The 14,309-nt window shown below is 40.2% G+C and overlaps 1 protein-coding gene across 1 annotated transcript; it reads right to left on the minus strand.

Moving 5' to 3' along the window:
* Positions 1 to 219: 219 nt before the first annotated feature.
* On the minus strand, positions 220 to 9,915 carry LOC133644372 (ras-related protein Rab-9A-like). Its single transcript, XM_062038831.1, has 3 exons — positions 9,788 to 9,915; positions 6,510 to 6,548; positions 220 to 1,234 (listed from the first exon to the last, which is right to left on the minus strand). Exon 3 carries the CDS (start codon positions 1,199 to 1,201, stop codon positions 596 to 598), a length of 606 nt encoding a protein of 201 aa, XP_061894815.1. The 5' UTR covers positions 1,202 to 1,234; positions 6,510 to 6,548; positions 9,788 to 9,915; the 3' UTR covers positions 220 to 595.
* Positions 9,916 to 14,309: the final 4,394 nt, after the last annotated feature.

The raw sequence follows: 14,309 nt of genomic DNA on the forward strand, positions 1-14,309 counted from the left end.
TCTGAAACAAAAGTTGGACAACTATTTAATGACACTTTTTTTAGATGTAGGACTCAATAGGACTCCTGATGAAGGTACACAGACCCGAAAGGCTAAAATACTGCTTCCTGTTCAATTTGTCATCACACAGATGAACACGCATTTTTGCAAATTTTTTTCGATTTTTGTGTTTATCTGGAAAAATAAAAATCCATAAAAGGAAAACAGCACAAAATCCAATTTTATGGCAACATTTTAATGAAAATCAAGTCCTTTTTGTTTGTTTTAAAATCTGCCATTGTATAGTAAAAATCGAAAAACGGACCTAATTTAGCAATTCGGAATTGGAAATAGAATGAACGGAAGGTACACGGACCATTATGATTTGTACATTTTCAGAATGTGCTTGTTCTAATTTTAAACAAAGAAAACCATCTGAAGTTGTCTTTATTTTTAAGTTATCGTGCCGTGATTTTAGCAGTCCGGCCCACTTGGGAGTAGGATTTTTCTCCATGTGGCCCCCCATCTAAAATGAGTTTGACACCCCTGCTCCAACCCGTTGCAACATTATGATTGTGAATGGATTTATGTAACTTTCGGTGGACAAAAGTGCAGTTCAGCAGCAGCTGGAATCGGAGTAACTCCTCTTCTTCAGGTCCACCGTGTTGGTGTGGATGAGGTGGTCAGGTCGCTCATCCTGCCTGAGAACCAGACGAACTGCCTCTTCAAAGGCCGACGCCACGTTGGTAGCATCCTTGGCGCTTGTCTCGAAGTAGAGAAGCCCGCCGTTGTCGCGGCACCACCGCCGCGCGTCCTCCCCTGACACCTGTCGCCCGGTCGTGTCCACCTTGTTGCCCAGCACCACGAAGGGGAACTTGTCGGGCTCCTGGAGGTCGGCGTAGAAGGTGAACTCTTTCTTCCAGTTGACCACGTTGCAGAAACTCTGCGCGTCGTCCACGCTGAAGGTGAGCATGCAGCAGTCGGAGCCGCGGTAGAACGGCGTGCGCAGGCTGCGGAAGCGCTCCTGTCCCGCCGTGTCCCAGATCTGCAGCCTGACACTCTGGCCGTCCACGTCCAGCTCCTTGTTGAGGAACTCCACGCCGATGGTGTGGAAGAGGTGGGAGTCGAACTTGTCGGTGACGAAGCGGTTCATGAGGGACGATTTTCCCACGCCGCCGTCGCCCAAGAGAACGACCTTGAACAGGGGCGTCTTGGAGGTCATGGCTGAAGTGCGGCTGCAGATTTTTTACATCCGCTGAGGAGGCAAAAGAGCACAACTTTGAGTTTGATCATATTAGGCCAGGGGTGTCCAAACTTTTTCCACTGAGGGCCGCACACTGAAAAATCAAAGCACACGGGGGCCGTCTTGATATTTTCTTCATTTTCAAAACCAATACAATATACACTTTTTTTTTAACCTTTGGGGCTCACTCAAGTTAGGTCCTAGGGACCAAGAAGGGTTTCAGTCTTAAAAAAGGTTAAAAATAAGTCACCAAATTTTGGGGGGCAAAAATACAAAATATACAATATTTTTCCCAAAAAGATTTTCAAAGTGGAATATTTGATGTGAAGTAATTTGATCCCTAAATAGGTCAATAATTCATAGCAAAATTGATTTGAATTTATTATTATTATTTTAACAGAGAGAGGTGTTTTTTAATTCCACTAAAATCTTTGGGGATCCAAAAGTGCCCCACTCATAAAATGGTCATGCCTTTTTTTTATTTAATTTTTTTACATTCAATACTTAAATCTCTATATCAGCTTCAGATAATATATAGTGTAATTAATATAGTATATTTATAATAACAATCAATATAATAATTAGTATAATTAGTATTAGCATATAATTTGTATGTATTTTTTAAAATTTTCATATTTTTCGTGTTTTTTTTGTTTGTTGTATTTGTGTCATTTTTGTCCTTAAATCAGTCAATAATTCATAGCAACATTGATTTTGACTCATTATTTTTTGAAAAATTATTTTTAAAAATTGTGTTTTTAGAGTCAACAATGCAACTTTTTTTCTCGTTGCATTTCACCTATTTGCTCTTTTATTCCACATTTTAATGTTTTTAAAAAAAAAAAGGTTTAGTATTTTTAGAATGATGTGCCGCGGGCCGGTAAAACATGAGCTGCGGGCCGCAAATGGCCCCCGGGCCACACTTTGGACACCCCTGTATTAGGCCTATACTGGCTCACCTGCACTGGCTTCCTGTGCACTTAAGATGTGACTTTAAGGCAGTGGTTCTTAACCTGGGTTCGATCGAACCCTAGGGGTTCGGTGGAGGTCAAAACACACCCGACTCATCGTGTAAATAAAAACTTCTCTCTATCTGCGTATTACGGATACGGCAACAGCAGAAGTCAGACTGATTTGCAGGTGTGTAATTTGTTGTGAGTTTATGCACTGTGTTGGTTTTGTTCTTTGAACAAGGTGATGTTCATGCATGCTTCATTTTGTGCACCAGTAAAAAAACATGGTAACACTTTAGTATGGGGAACATATTCACCATTAATTAGTTGCTTATTAACATGCAAATTAGTAACATATTGGCTCTTAAAGGCCTACTGAAATAAAAAATTTTTATTTAAACGGGGATAGCAGATCCATTCTATGTGTCATACTTGATCATTTCGCGATATTGCCATATTTTTGCTGAAAGGATTTAGTAGAGAACATCGACGATAAAGTTCGCAACTTTTGGTCGCTGATAAAAAAAAAGCCTTGCCTGTACCGGAAGTAGCGTGACGTCGCAGGTTGAAGGGCTCCTCACATTTCCCCATTGTTTACACCAGCAGCGAGAGCGATTCGGACCGAGAAAGCGACGATTACCCCATTAATTTGAGCGAGGATGAAAGATTCGTGGATGAGGAACGTGAGAGTGAAGGACTAGAGTGCAGTGCAGGACGTATCTTTTTTCGCTCTGACCGTAGCTTAGGTACAAGGGCTCATTGGATTCCACACTCTCTCCTTTTTCTATTGTTTATCACAGATTTGTATTTTAAACCACCTCGGATACTATATCCTCTTGAAAATGAGAGTCGAGAACGCGAAATGGACATTCACAGTGACTTTTATCTCCACGACAATACATCGGTGAAGCACTTTAGCTACGGAGCTAACGTGATAGCATCGTGCTTAAATGCAGATAGAAACAAAAGAAATAAGCCCCTGACTGGAAGGATAGACAGAAGATCAACAATACTACTATCAGGAGACACCGAACCAAACACTGGACCTGTAACTACACGGTTAATGCTGTGCCGCCTGTCGGAGCCTAGCAATGCTGTTGCTAACGATGCCATTGAAGCTAACTTAGCTACGGGACCTTGTTAGAGCTATGATAAAAACATTAGCGCTCCACCTACGCCAGCCCTCATCTGCTCATCAACACCCGTGCTCACCTGCGTTCCAGCGATCGACGGCGCCACGAAGGACTTCACCCGATCATCGATGCAGTCGGCGGCTAGCGTCGGATAGCGCGTCTGCTATCCAAGTCAAAGTCCTCCTGGTTGTGTTGCTGCAGCCAGCTGCTAATACACCGATCCCACCTACAGCTTTCTTCTTTGCAGTCTCCATTGTTCATTAATCAAATTGCAAAAGATTCACCAACACAGATGTCCAGAATACTGTGGAATTTTGCGATGAAAACAGAGCTGTTTGTATTGTGATACAATGTGTCCGAATACTTCCGTTTCAACCATTGACGTCACGCGCAAACATCATCATACATAGACGTTTTCAACCGGAAGTTTCCCGGGAAATTTAAAATTGCACTTTATAAGTTAACCCGGCCGTATTGGCATGTGTTGCAATGTCAAGATTTCATCATTGATATATAAACTATCAGACTGCGTGGTCGGTAGTAGTGGCTTTCAGTAGGCCTTTAACTAGTCATTATTAAGTACTTATTAATGCCTTATTTGACATGGCCTTATAACCCTAACCCTCTAACCCTAACCCTAACCAAATAACTCTAAATTAAGTCTTTGTTATTTAGAATATGTTCCCCATACTAAAGTGTTACCAAAAACATATAACTTTGTCTTGAATTTGAAAAAAAACATTTTATTTTTCACTAAAGAAGGGTTCGGTGAATGCGCATAGAAAACTGGTGGGGTTCGGTACCTCCAACAAGGTTAAGAACCACTGCTTTAAGGTTTTACTACTTACGTATAAAATACTACACGGTCTAGATCCATCCTATCTTGCCGATTGTATTGTACCATATGTCCCGGCAAGAAATCTGCGTTCATAGAACTCCGGCTTATTAGTGACTCCCAGAGCCCAAAAAAAGTCTGCGGGCTATAGAGCGTTTTCTGTTCGGGGTCCAGTAATATGGAATGCCCTCCCGGTAACAGTTAGAGATGCTACCTCAGTAGAAGTCCCATCTTAAAACTCATTTGTATACTCTAGCCTTTAAATAGACCCCCCTTTTAGACCAGTTGATCTGCCGTTTCTTTTCTTTTCTGCCCCCCTCTCCTTCTAGGAGGGGGGGGGGGCACATGTACGGTGGCCATGGATGAAGTGCTGGCTGTCCAGAGTCGGGACCCGGGGTGGACCGCTCGCCTGTGCATCGGTTGGGGACATCTCTGCGCTGCTGACCCGTCTCCGCTCGGGATGGTCTCCTGCTGGCCCCACTATGGACTGGACTCTCACTATTATGTTAGATCCACTATGGACTGGACTCTCACTATTATGTTAGATCCACTATGGACAGGACTGTCACTATTATGTTAGATCCACTATGGACTGGACTCTCACTATTATGTTAGATCCACTATGGACGGGACTGTCACTATTATGTTAGATCCACTATGGACTGGACTGTCACTATTATGTTAGATCCACTATGGACTGGACTCTCACTATTATGTTAGATCCACTATGGACTGGACTCTCACTATTATGTTAGATCCACTATGGACGGGACTGTCACTATTATGTTAGATCCACTATGGACTGGACTCTCACTATTATGTTAGATCCACTATGGACAGGACTGTCACTATTATGTTAGATCCACTATGGACTGGACTCTCACTATTATGTTAGATCCACTATGGACGGGACTGTCACTATTATGTTAGATCCACTATGGACTGGACTGTCACTATTATGTTAGATCCACTATGGACTGGACTCTCACTATTATGTTAGATCCACTATGGACTGGACTCTCACTATTATGTTAGATCCACTATGGACTGGACTCTCACACTATTATGTTAGATCCACTATGGACGGGACTCTCACTCTTATGTTAGATCCACTATGGACTGGACTCTCACTATTATGTTAGATTCACTATGGACTGGACTCTTACCATATTATGTTAGATCCACTGTGGACTGGACTCTCACACTATTATGTTAGATCCACTATGGACGGGACTCTCACTCTTATGTTAGATCCACTATGGACTGGACTCTTACCATATTATGTTAGATCCACTGAACGTCCATTGCACCGGTCGCCCAAGGGGGGGTCCCCACATCTGCGGTCCTCTCCAAGGTTTCTCCTTGTCCCTTTGGGTTGAGTTTTTCCTTGCCCTGATGTGGGCTTGTGCAGCTCTTTGAGACACTCGTGATTTAGGGCTATATAAGTAAACATTGTGTTGTGATCTGTCGCCCGGATCATGTTCTGTTTGGGTTTTTCGAGTCACTTGGGTTTTTCTGTTAGTTTTGGACTCCTATAGTTCCTGTTTGTGCACCTCTGAGTTGGTTTCCATACCTACTTGTTATTTTCCCCTGCCGCTTGTGTTCTGGATGCGCACCTGTTTGCAATCACTGACATTATTTAAGCCTGCCTTTTCCAGTCAGTCCATCTTGCTTCTTTATTTGCGTCACGCGACTGCTATGTAAGTTTTTGCTTGTCTCCTAGCCTTTGCTCGTGATCGATCATAGTCTCTGCTAAGTTGTAGCCTTAGCTTCCGGTGCACTCGGCACCTTATCCAGTCGGTTTGTTTTCTGTTTTCTACCTGTTCTATGTTATTTTACTGTAAAATCAAGTATTTTGCATCCTGGGAGAACAAACCCTGCATCATCATGTGACCCGATCGTAACACATTGATTGATTGATTGATTGATTGATTGATTGATTCTGTTAAAGCACTAATGGTAACATAGGCTGAAAAATTGTATCAGGAGAAAGTTGAAAACAGCACCTTTAAATGATGTGATGGACCACTTTAAATGTTGTGGTGGGCCAAATTAAATGATATGGAATGTTTGTATAATATTATACCAAACAATTCATAGGTCAACCAATCAATAGTGTTCAAGCTTTGAGGTTCATTCATATACGATTCAGCAAAATTCTGCACGGCCTGTGAGTCACCATATTAGAAAGGTGTCTAGGTGTTTCCTTATTGCATGCCTACTTAGTCAAAGTCATTTAACAGACTAATAATCCCAGGAAGCAGCCCACTGGTTGCACTGCAATTATAGTGTTGATGTCACGCATGAAAGCCATCACTAGTCAAGTGATGAAAATCAACATGGACAACAGCAGAATAGTTTCTTACCATCACACCTGCACACCTTTCATTTTCATGTCCGCATGGCTGCAAGAGAGGCAAAGAAAACATTATGAATTGTGACGTCATGGCTTGTACAATTGCCAGCTACAAGAAAGGCTATGTTTGAAACTCACTACCTGGGACAAAAATCCCTGTGTTTTGGGTTTTTTTCCTCCAATAAATCGATTAGAAATTAACATATATTAATGCGTTTTTAATAATAAAATGCACTTTATCAGAACACAGGACAAGTCACACATGTTGACACAAAATAAACAACAATGGCCTCAAAACTGAGCCTTGCGGAGTCTCATTGGCTAGAACCTACGATTTCTAATTTGTGGTTGCTGGTTCCATTCCCAGGCAGTGAGAAGGAGGTTTTTCTTTTTCATTTTTCTTTATTTATAAACCCTCAGAGACATAGGCTGACGTTTGGAGCCATCATTTTTGTTGCGTTACTAATCCATTATACATGCTTTTTCCACAGTATTCTGGACATCTGTGTTGGGGAATCTTTTGCAATTTGTTTAATGAACAATGAAGACTGCAAAGAAGAAAGTTGTAGGTGGGATCGGTGTATTAGCGGCTGGCTGCAGCAACACAACCAGGAGGACTTTGACTTGGATAGCAGACGCGCTATCCGATGCTAGCCGCCAACCGCATCGATGATCGGGTGAAGTCCTTCGTCGCTCCGTCAATCGCTGGAACGCAGGTGAGCACGGGTGTTGATGAGCAGATGAGGGCTGGCTGGCGTAGGTGGATAGCTAATGTTTTTAGCATAGCTCTGTGAGGTCCCGTAGCTAAGTTAGCTTCAATGGTGTTGTTAGCAACAGCATTGTTAAGCTTCGCCAGGCTGGAAAGAATTAACCGTGTGATTACAGGTCCATGGTTTAATAGTATTGTTGATTTTCTGTCTATCCTTCCAGTCAGGGGTTTATTTCTTTTGTTTCTATCTGCAGTTAAGCCCGATGCTATCACATTAGCTCCGTAGCTAAAGTGCTTCGCCGATGTATTGTCGTGGAGATAAAAGTCACTGTGAATGTCCATTTCGCGTTCTCGACTCTCATTTGCAAGAGGATATAGTATCCGAGGTGGTTTAAAATACAAATCCGTGATCCACAATAGAAAAAGGAGAGAGTGTGGAATCCAATGAGCCAGCTTGTACCTAAGTTACGGTCAGAGCGAAAAAAGATACGTCCTGCACTGCACTCTAATCCTTCACTCTCACGTTCCTCATCCACAAATCTTTCATCCTCGCTCAAATTAATGGGGTAATCGTCACTTTCTCGGTCCGAATCGCTCTCGCTGCTGGTGTAAACAATGGGGAAATGTGAGGAGCCTTTCAACCTGTGACGTCACACTACTTCCGGTACAGGCAAGGCTTTTTTTAATCAGCGACCAAAAGTTGCGAACTTTATCTTTGATGTTCTCTACTAAATCCTTTCAGCAAAAATATGGCAATATCGCGAAATGATCAAGTATGACATATAGAATGGATCTGCTATCCCCGTTTAAATTAAAAAATTTAAACGGGGATATTTTAACTTTTTTAGTATTTTAGTTTTGTAGCTTCTGTAACGAGCTAAACTGTTTTCAGATGTGTGAACATGATTGCACAAGGGTTTTCTAATCATCAATTAGCCTTCTGAGCCAATGAGCAAACACATTGTACCATTAGAACACTGGAGTGATAGTTGCTGGAAATGGGCCTCTATACACCTATGTAGATATTGCACCAAAAACCAGAAATTTGCAGCTAGAATAGTCATTTACCACATTAGCAATGTATAGAGTGTATTTCTTTAAAGTTACGACTAGTTTAAAGTTATCTTCATTGACAAGTACAGTGCTTTTCCTTCAAAAATAAGGACATTTCAATGTGACCCCAAACTTTTGAACGGTAGTGTAGGTGTATAGAGGCCCATTTCCAGCAACTATCACTCCAGTGTTCTAATGGTACAATGTGTTTGCTCATTGGCTCAGAAGGCTAATTGATGATTAGAAAACCCTTGTGCAATCATGTTCACACATCTGAAAACAGTTTAGCTCGTTACAGAAGCTACAAAACTGACCTTCCTTTGAGCAGATTGAGTTTCTGGAGCATCACATTTGTGGGGTCAATTAAACGCTCAAAATGGCCAGAAAAAGAGAACTTTCATCTGAAACTCGACAGTCTATTCTTGTTCTTAGAAATGAAGGCTATTCCACAAAATTGTTTGGGTGACCCCAAACTTTTGAACGGTAGTGTATGTTTTTTTCCTTCTTCATTATGCATTTTCGGCCGGTGCAACTTATACTCCGAAAAATACGGTAGTTAAAATTAAATAAATAACAAACTTTACATGTTTGGTATTTTTGTGTAGAGTTGAAGTTAAATGAGAGATTCGAGCAAATAAAGAAAAAAAACAACTAAAAAATAAAAATAAATATATATATATATATATATATATATATATATATATATATTTATATATATATATATATATATATATATATATATATATATATATATATATATATATATATATATATATATATATATATATATATATATAAATAATAATAACAATTAAAATAAATAAATAAATAAATTTAAAATATATATATATATATATATATATATATATATATATATATATATATATATATATATATATATATATATATATATATATATATATATATATATATATATATATAAATGTTTATGCCCTTCAATGACTTGCCCTGCTTGGCTTTGAAGATAATCAAAAAAGTCCTCAGATGGTTGAAGTACTTTTTTTTCAACTCATCAACTCCACCACACTGGTTTTTTTTTTCATATTGAGCAATCCCAGAATAAGACCATAAAGCTTAAGAGTGGCCTGCGACTAGTTTTGTTTCGGCCTTATGCATTTTTTTAAAATAAAATTAATTCGGTATTAAAAGGTTAGATGATTAGATATTTCACCAATTTGCTGTCAACACCTATAACTAAGCTGTGATATGGACCTTTTATATCTAGCATCATTAATAAATATCTATCAAACTCTACAGTTTTGCTACGTTAGAACTGTGTTTTACAGGGTTGTGATTGAGAGAATGAAACGAGCAGACTAGAAGAAACAGACTCCGGAAAAAAATACCAAAAGTGTTTATCCAAAGCATGTCCTTGGATAAAGAATGGACACACATAACAACTATTTAAAGGACTATTTCTCTCAAATTGCCCATTCCAGGACAATGATAAAACGCTACAGTCAGCACATTTTTGACATAGGACATGTCCGATAATGGAAGCCTACCTTCAACGTTGATGTGGAAGAAGGACATACCAGGAGCCTGGAACCGGATGAAAATGGGTCTGTGTCGGGAGCATGTGGCATGGTGATGCGTGTGCAGGCTTGAGGGCGCTCATATGAGCCGCGTGTTTGTGTCACGCCTCCACCCATCATGTGCGCTGCCTGCCACTCTTTATTGTTTCATGCCGTGGAGAAAGAGGTCCTTTGTGTGGCCAAACATTTAGTCCTGCGTGTCTGTGTTTAATGTCAGTTTTGTCGCATTTGTACTTTATTTTTCCAAATACACAACATTTCCAATCCTTGAGAACTTTTTGTGGGGCCTATTGTAGTACTATGTTGGACTGGTTACTAGTGTTGTCCCGATACCATTATTTTGGTACCGGTACCTTTCGGTACTTTTCTAAATAAGGGGGACCACAAAAAATGGTTTATTATTGGCTTTAGTTTAACAAAAAATCTTAGAGTACATCAATCATATGTTTCTTATTGCAAGTTTGCCCTTAAATAAAATAGTGAACATACAAGACAACTTGTCCTTTATTAGTAAGTAAACAAACAAAGACTCCTCATTTAGTCTGCTGACATATGCAGTAACATATTGTGTCATTTTGTCATCTCTCACTGTCGGGGTTCCATGGACCACCAAGGACTGACATGACTGGAGCAGTTTTGACTTTGTTTTATTATTTCAATAAAACGTCAGTGCAGGTTGGGTCGCTTTTCAGCTCCTTCCTCTTCCCACTGCTCACTCTTCCGGTTGCTTTTCAGCCGCCCTCGTCGTCTCCGCCTGCCTCTCGCTCTCTTCCGCGCTGCATCCGTTGCTGGCTCTCCAACTCCTTCTCTCCCCTCGTTCTCGGCTGCCGCCCTTTTACCCACTGAGGGGGGATTACACAATTGTGCCCAGCCGGGCGATCCACGCACCTGAGGTTCATTATGGCGTCGATCTCGGCGCGCCGTGCCTCCCACTGCCATCTTGGAGTTGGCCCCGGCGTGCCCTGCCTCGCTGTCGGTCTGCCGGCCATGCCTCCCCACAGTCAACATTATAAAGGACAAGTGGTAGAAAATGAATTATTAATCTACTTGTTCATTTACTGTTAATATCTCCTTACTTTTTATTTTAACATGTTCTATCTACACTTCTGTTAAAATGTAATAATCACTTCTTCTGTTGTTTTAATACTTTAAATTAGTTTTGGATGATGCCACAAATTTGGGTATCAATCCGATACCAAGTAGTTACAGGATCCAGGGACATATTTCCCGAGTTCATAAACATAATATAAATGAAAAAAAAATGAAAGAAGATCTTGTGATGCCAAAAAATATCGACATAATAATAGGAGTATCGACTAGATACGCTGCTGTACTTGGTATCATTACAGTGGATGTTAGGTGTAGATCCACCAATGGCGTCTCTTTACATTTTGATGCCGGTGAGCTACGGTGTGTAGTGAAGCATGTTTAGCTATTCCTCGTCCTGCAGGGATGATACTTGTAAGAAACTTACTTTATTTGTCACCATGGAGGCGAGGATTAGTGATTTAGAAGTAGCTAAAACACTGCCGACTGGGGCTGGACTAGCTAGCTAGCCATGTCTTAAAGCACCTCTTCCGGTGGGCGTTTCAGTGTTATAACTTCACCTTTATCGTTAGTTTTTAAGCCAAAATGCGTCCTTTCTCCTTTTTCTGTCTACACACTGTGTCTGCTTGTAAGTACTCTGTGATTGTGTGCCGCCGAACATGCTCGTCTGCTTGTAAACCGGTACTTGTCAGAGGCGGTATAGTACCGAATATGATTCATTAGTATTGCGGCACTATACTAATACGGGTATACCGTACAACCCTACTGGTTACTTAAAGGGGTCATATTATGATTTTGTTTGCTAAATGTAAAACACTTCCTTGTGGTCTACATCACATGTAATGGTGGTTCTTTGGTCCTAATATATTACAGACCATCTTCGCCGTTTTATGGGCGGTCTTTTTTTTTAACAAGGCTCCAAGTTGGAAAAGTAAGTGATCACTTTTTCAGTTTACTTTTTCAATAATACTAATAGATCTCGAAATGGGGAATGTGATTTCGCAATGCATTGTGGGTGCCAGGTAGCCATTGTTGCTGGACTTAGTGGTATGATCCGTTGCCCGGGTCATGTTTTGTTCAGTTAGTTTGACTCCCTCAGTTCTGTTTTGGGCACCCCTGCGTTTGTGTTTTGGTTGCCATGGGTGCTGATGAGTTTCACCTGCCTCGGATTAGTGTTCGGGACACTCACCTGCTTCCGGGCACTAATCAGAGCTACCGTAATTTCCGGACTATAAGCCGCACCTGACTATAAGCCGCACCAGCTAAATTTAGGGGAAAATACAGATTGCTCCATATATAAGCCGCACCCGACTATAAGCCGCAGGGTTTTGATGTGTAATTACCGTAGTATATAGGGGTTCCTGCTACCACGGAGGGGATTGTCGGGACAGAGATGACTGTTTGGGAACGCAAAGCGTCCCATTTATTAACAATAAATCTTTCAATCAAACTTTCACATCTTTGACATGGCGAACAGCATTCGTGCAGAGTACAAATAATATAACGGTGCAAAGTAATACAAAGTGCTCGCCTGTACGTTATCAAAATAACCAGCCTACCGGTATATGAAAAGTCAGTCTTTAATCATTGTGTCATCGTCTTCCTCCTGCGTACTAAAACCACCGAAATCCTCTTCGTCGGTGTCGGAGAAGAACAGGCCGTAAATAAGCCGCACCCTTGTATAAGCCGCAGGGACCAGAACGAGGGGAAAAAGTAGCGGCTTATAGTCCGGAAATTACGGTACTTATTCCTGTTTTTCATCACAATCATTTTCCTTTTTGATTCCTATGCCTGTTTACATGCTAAGCTTTCACGCTAGCCTTTTCCTTAGCTTTGCTTCCCGTGCTATCGGCACGCTTGTTTTATTTATCTGCATTCCCTGCCTGATTTATGAGAATAAATCACAGTCTTACCTGCACCTGGTAAAATCACGGCACCATAACTAAAAAATAAAGTCAACTTGATTGTTTTCTTTGTTTAAAAATAGAATGAGCACATTCTGAAAATGTACAAATCTTATTGTTGTTGGATTTATTTTTTTTTACACTTACACGTCGCGGTTAATATTATTTTATCTTTATTTGTCTATTTATGTTTTCTGAATAAATGATGTGATAATGTTCATCAGTCAACTCATTGGTGTTAATTTTCAATCTATCAATATATAAAAACAATTATATCAAAATCAAATTACAGGATGTTATTTATGTAGTTTGCCATTTTCCTCGATTGATGTACTATCATGTGGTTTATTTTGTACATATGTAGCATCATCTACAAAGATACACATAATTGCTGTTGCGCCATCTAGTTGACACATTTAGAACAGCAGTTTCTTTCATTCAAAAATGTGTTTATACTTGGAAAACTCATTCCGTGGGCCGGATTAAACCTGTTCGCAGGCCTGATCCGCCCTTCGGGCCATATGTTTGACACCCCTGTTTTAATGTATTTCATGTTGTTTACTACGTGCAAAAACTGTTATTATTCACTAGAAAATGTGTTTTGCGTTGATATTTTTGAGTGTCTGCAACAGGTTAATTAAATATACATTATTTCTGCTTTTGTATTCATGTGTCTAATCAAAATAAGACACAGTAGTTAAAGCTTAGGGTCGCATACCAGAGGGGGAAAAAAAGCCAAACAATATGGAAGACCATTTTCATTAATTTTTTTTTTTCATTTATTTATTTATTTCAGGCAATGACATAAAAAATTTTTTTAAAAAGTGCAAAGTTGACAATAATAATATAAATTAATATAGTGCAAAAGGTAATGTATAGTATGTAATGCAGGACCATTTTACAAATGTTTAGTTTATAAAAGAAAGGCGGAACCCAAGTATCCTAGTATACTGTATATTCAAAGAAAAAGGATGTCAGTTATTAGAATCAACATTTCAACTTTTTTTCCTTACATTATGCCTTTTTGCACTTTTTTTCCTCGCTTTTGTTCCGTAATTGTATTCTTCGAAGCGGTGTTGCGCAAATGACCCCCCCCCCCCCCCCCCCCCACTCCCTGGCCCCATGTGCTGCACTTTAAACACCCTTGATAACAGACATAAATTACAAATGTGATGTAGCTTTGTTCCTGCATGTTTTGAAGCCTTCTAAACCAGAGTTCACGCATGCATCCTTTTATCAGCGTGTGAATGACGACCATGCAGCACTTGATGTTCCCCATGACCGAAAGGCCGAGAAATCCCTTCTTCTTCCAGATCTTATTAATAGCGAGGACACGAGACAGATCACGAGCTGTGAAAAGTAACAAATGGTCAAAAAAAAACAGATGGTCACTCTTTAGACGACAATGTTTGATAGGCGCTGAGGCCATCTGCTTTTAATGAAACCATTTCAAAGTGAATACACCAGAACCATTTGATCACCTTGAAGCGATGTCATCAATAAATCAAGGATGCAAGATATTATCGGCGGTCGATGATTAT

This window comes from Entelurus aequoreus, linkage group LG01, assembly GCF_033978785.1.
Source record: "Entelurus aequoreus isolate RoL-2023_Sb linkage group LG01, RoL_Eaeq_v1.1, whole genome shotgun sequence".
Lineage (NCBI taxonomy): Eukaryota > Metazoa > Chordata > Actinopteri > Syngnathiformes > Syngnathidae > Entelurus > Entelurus aequoreus.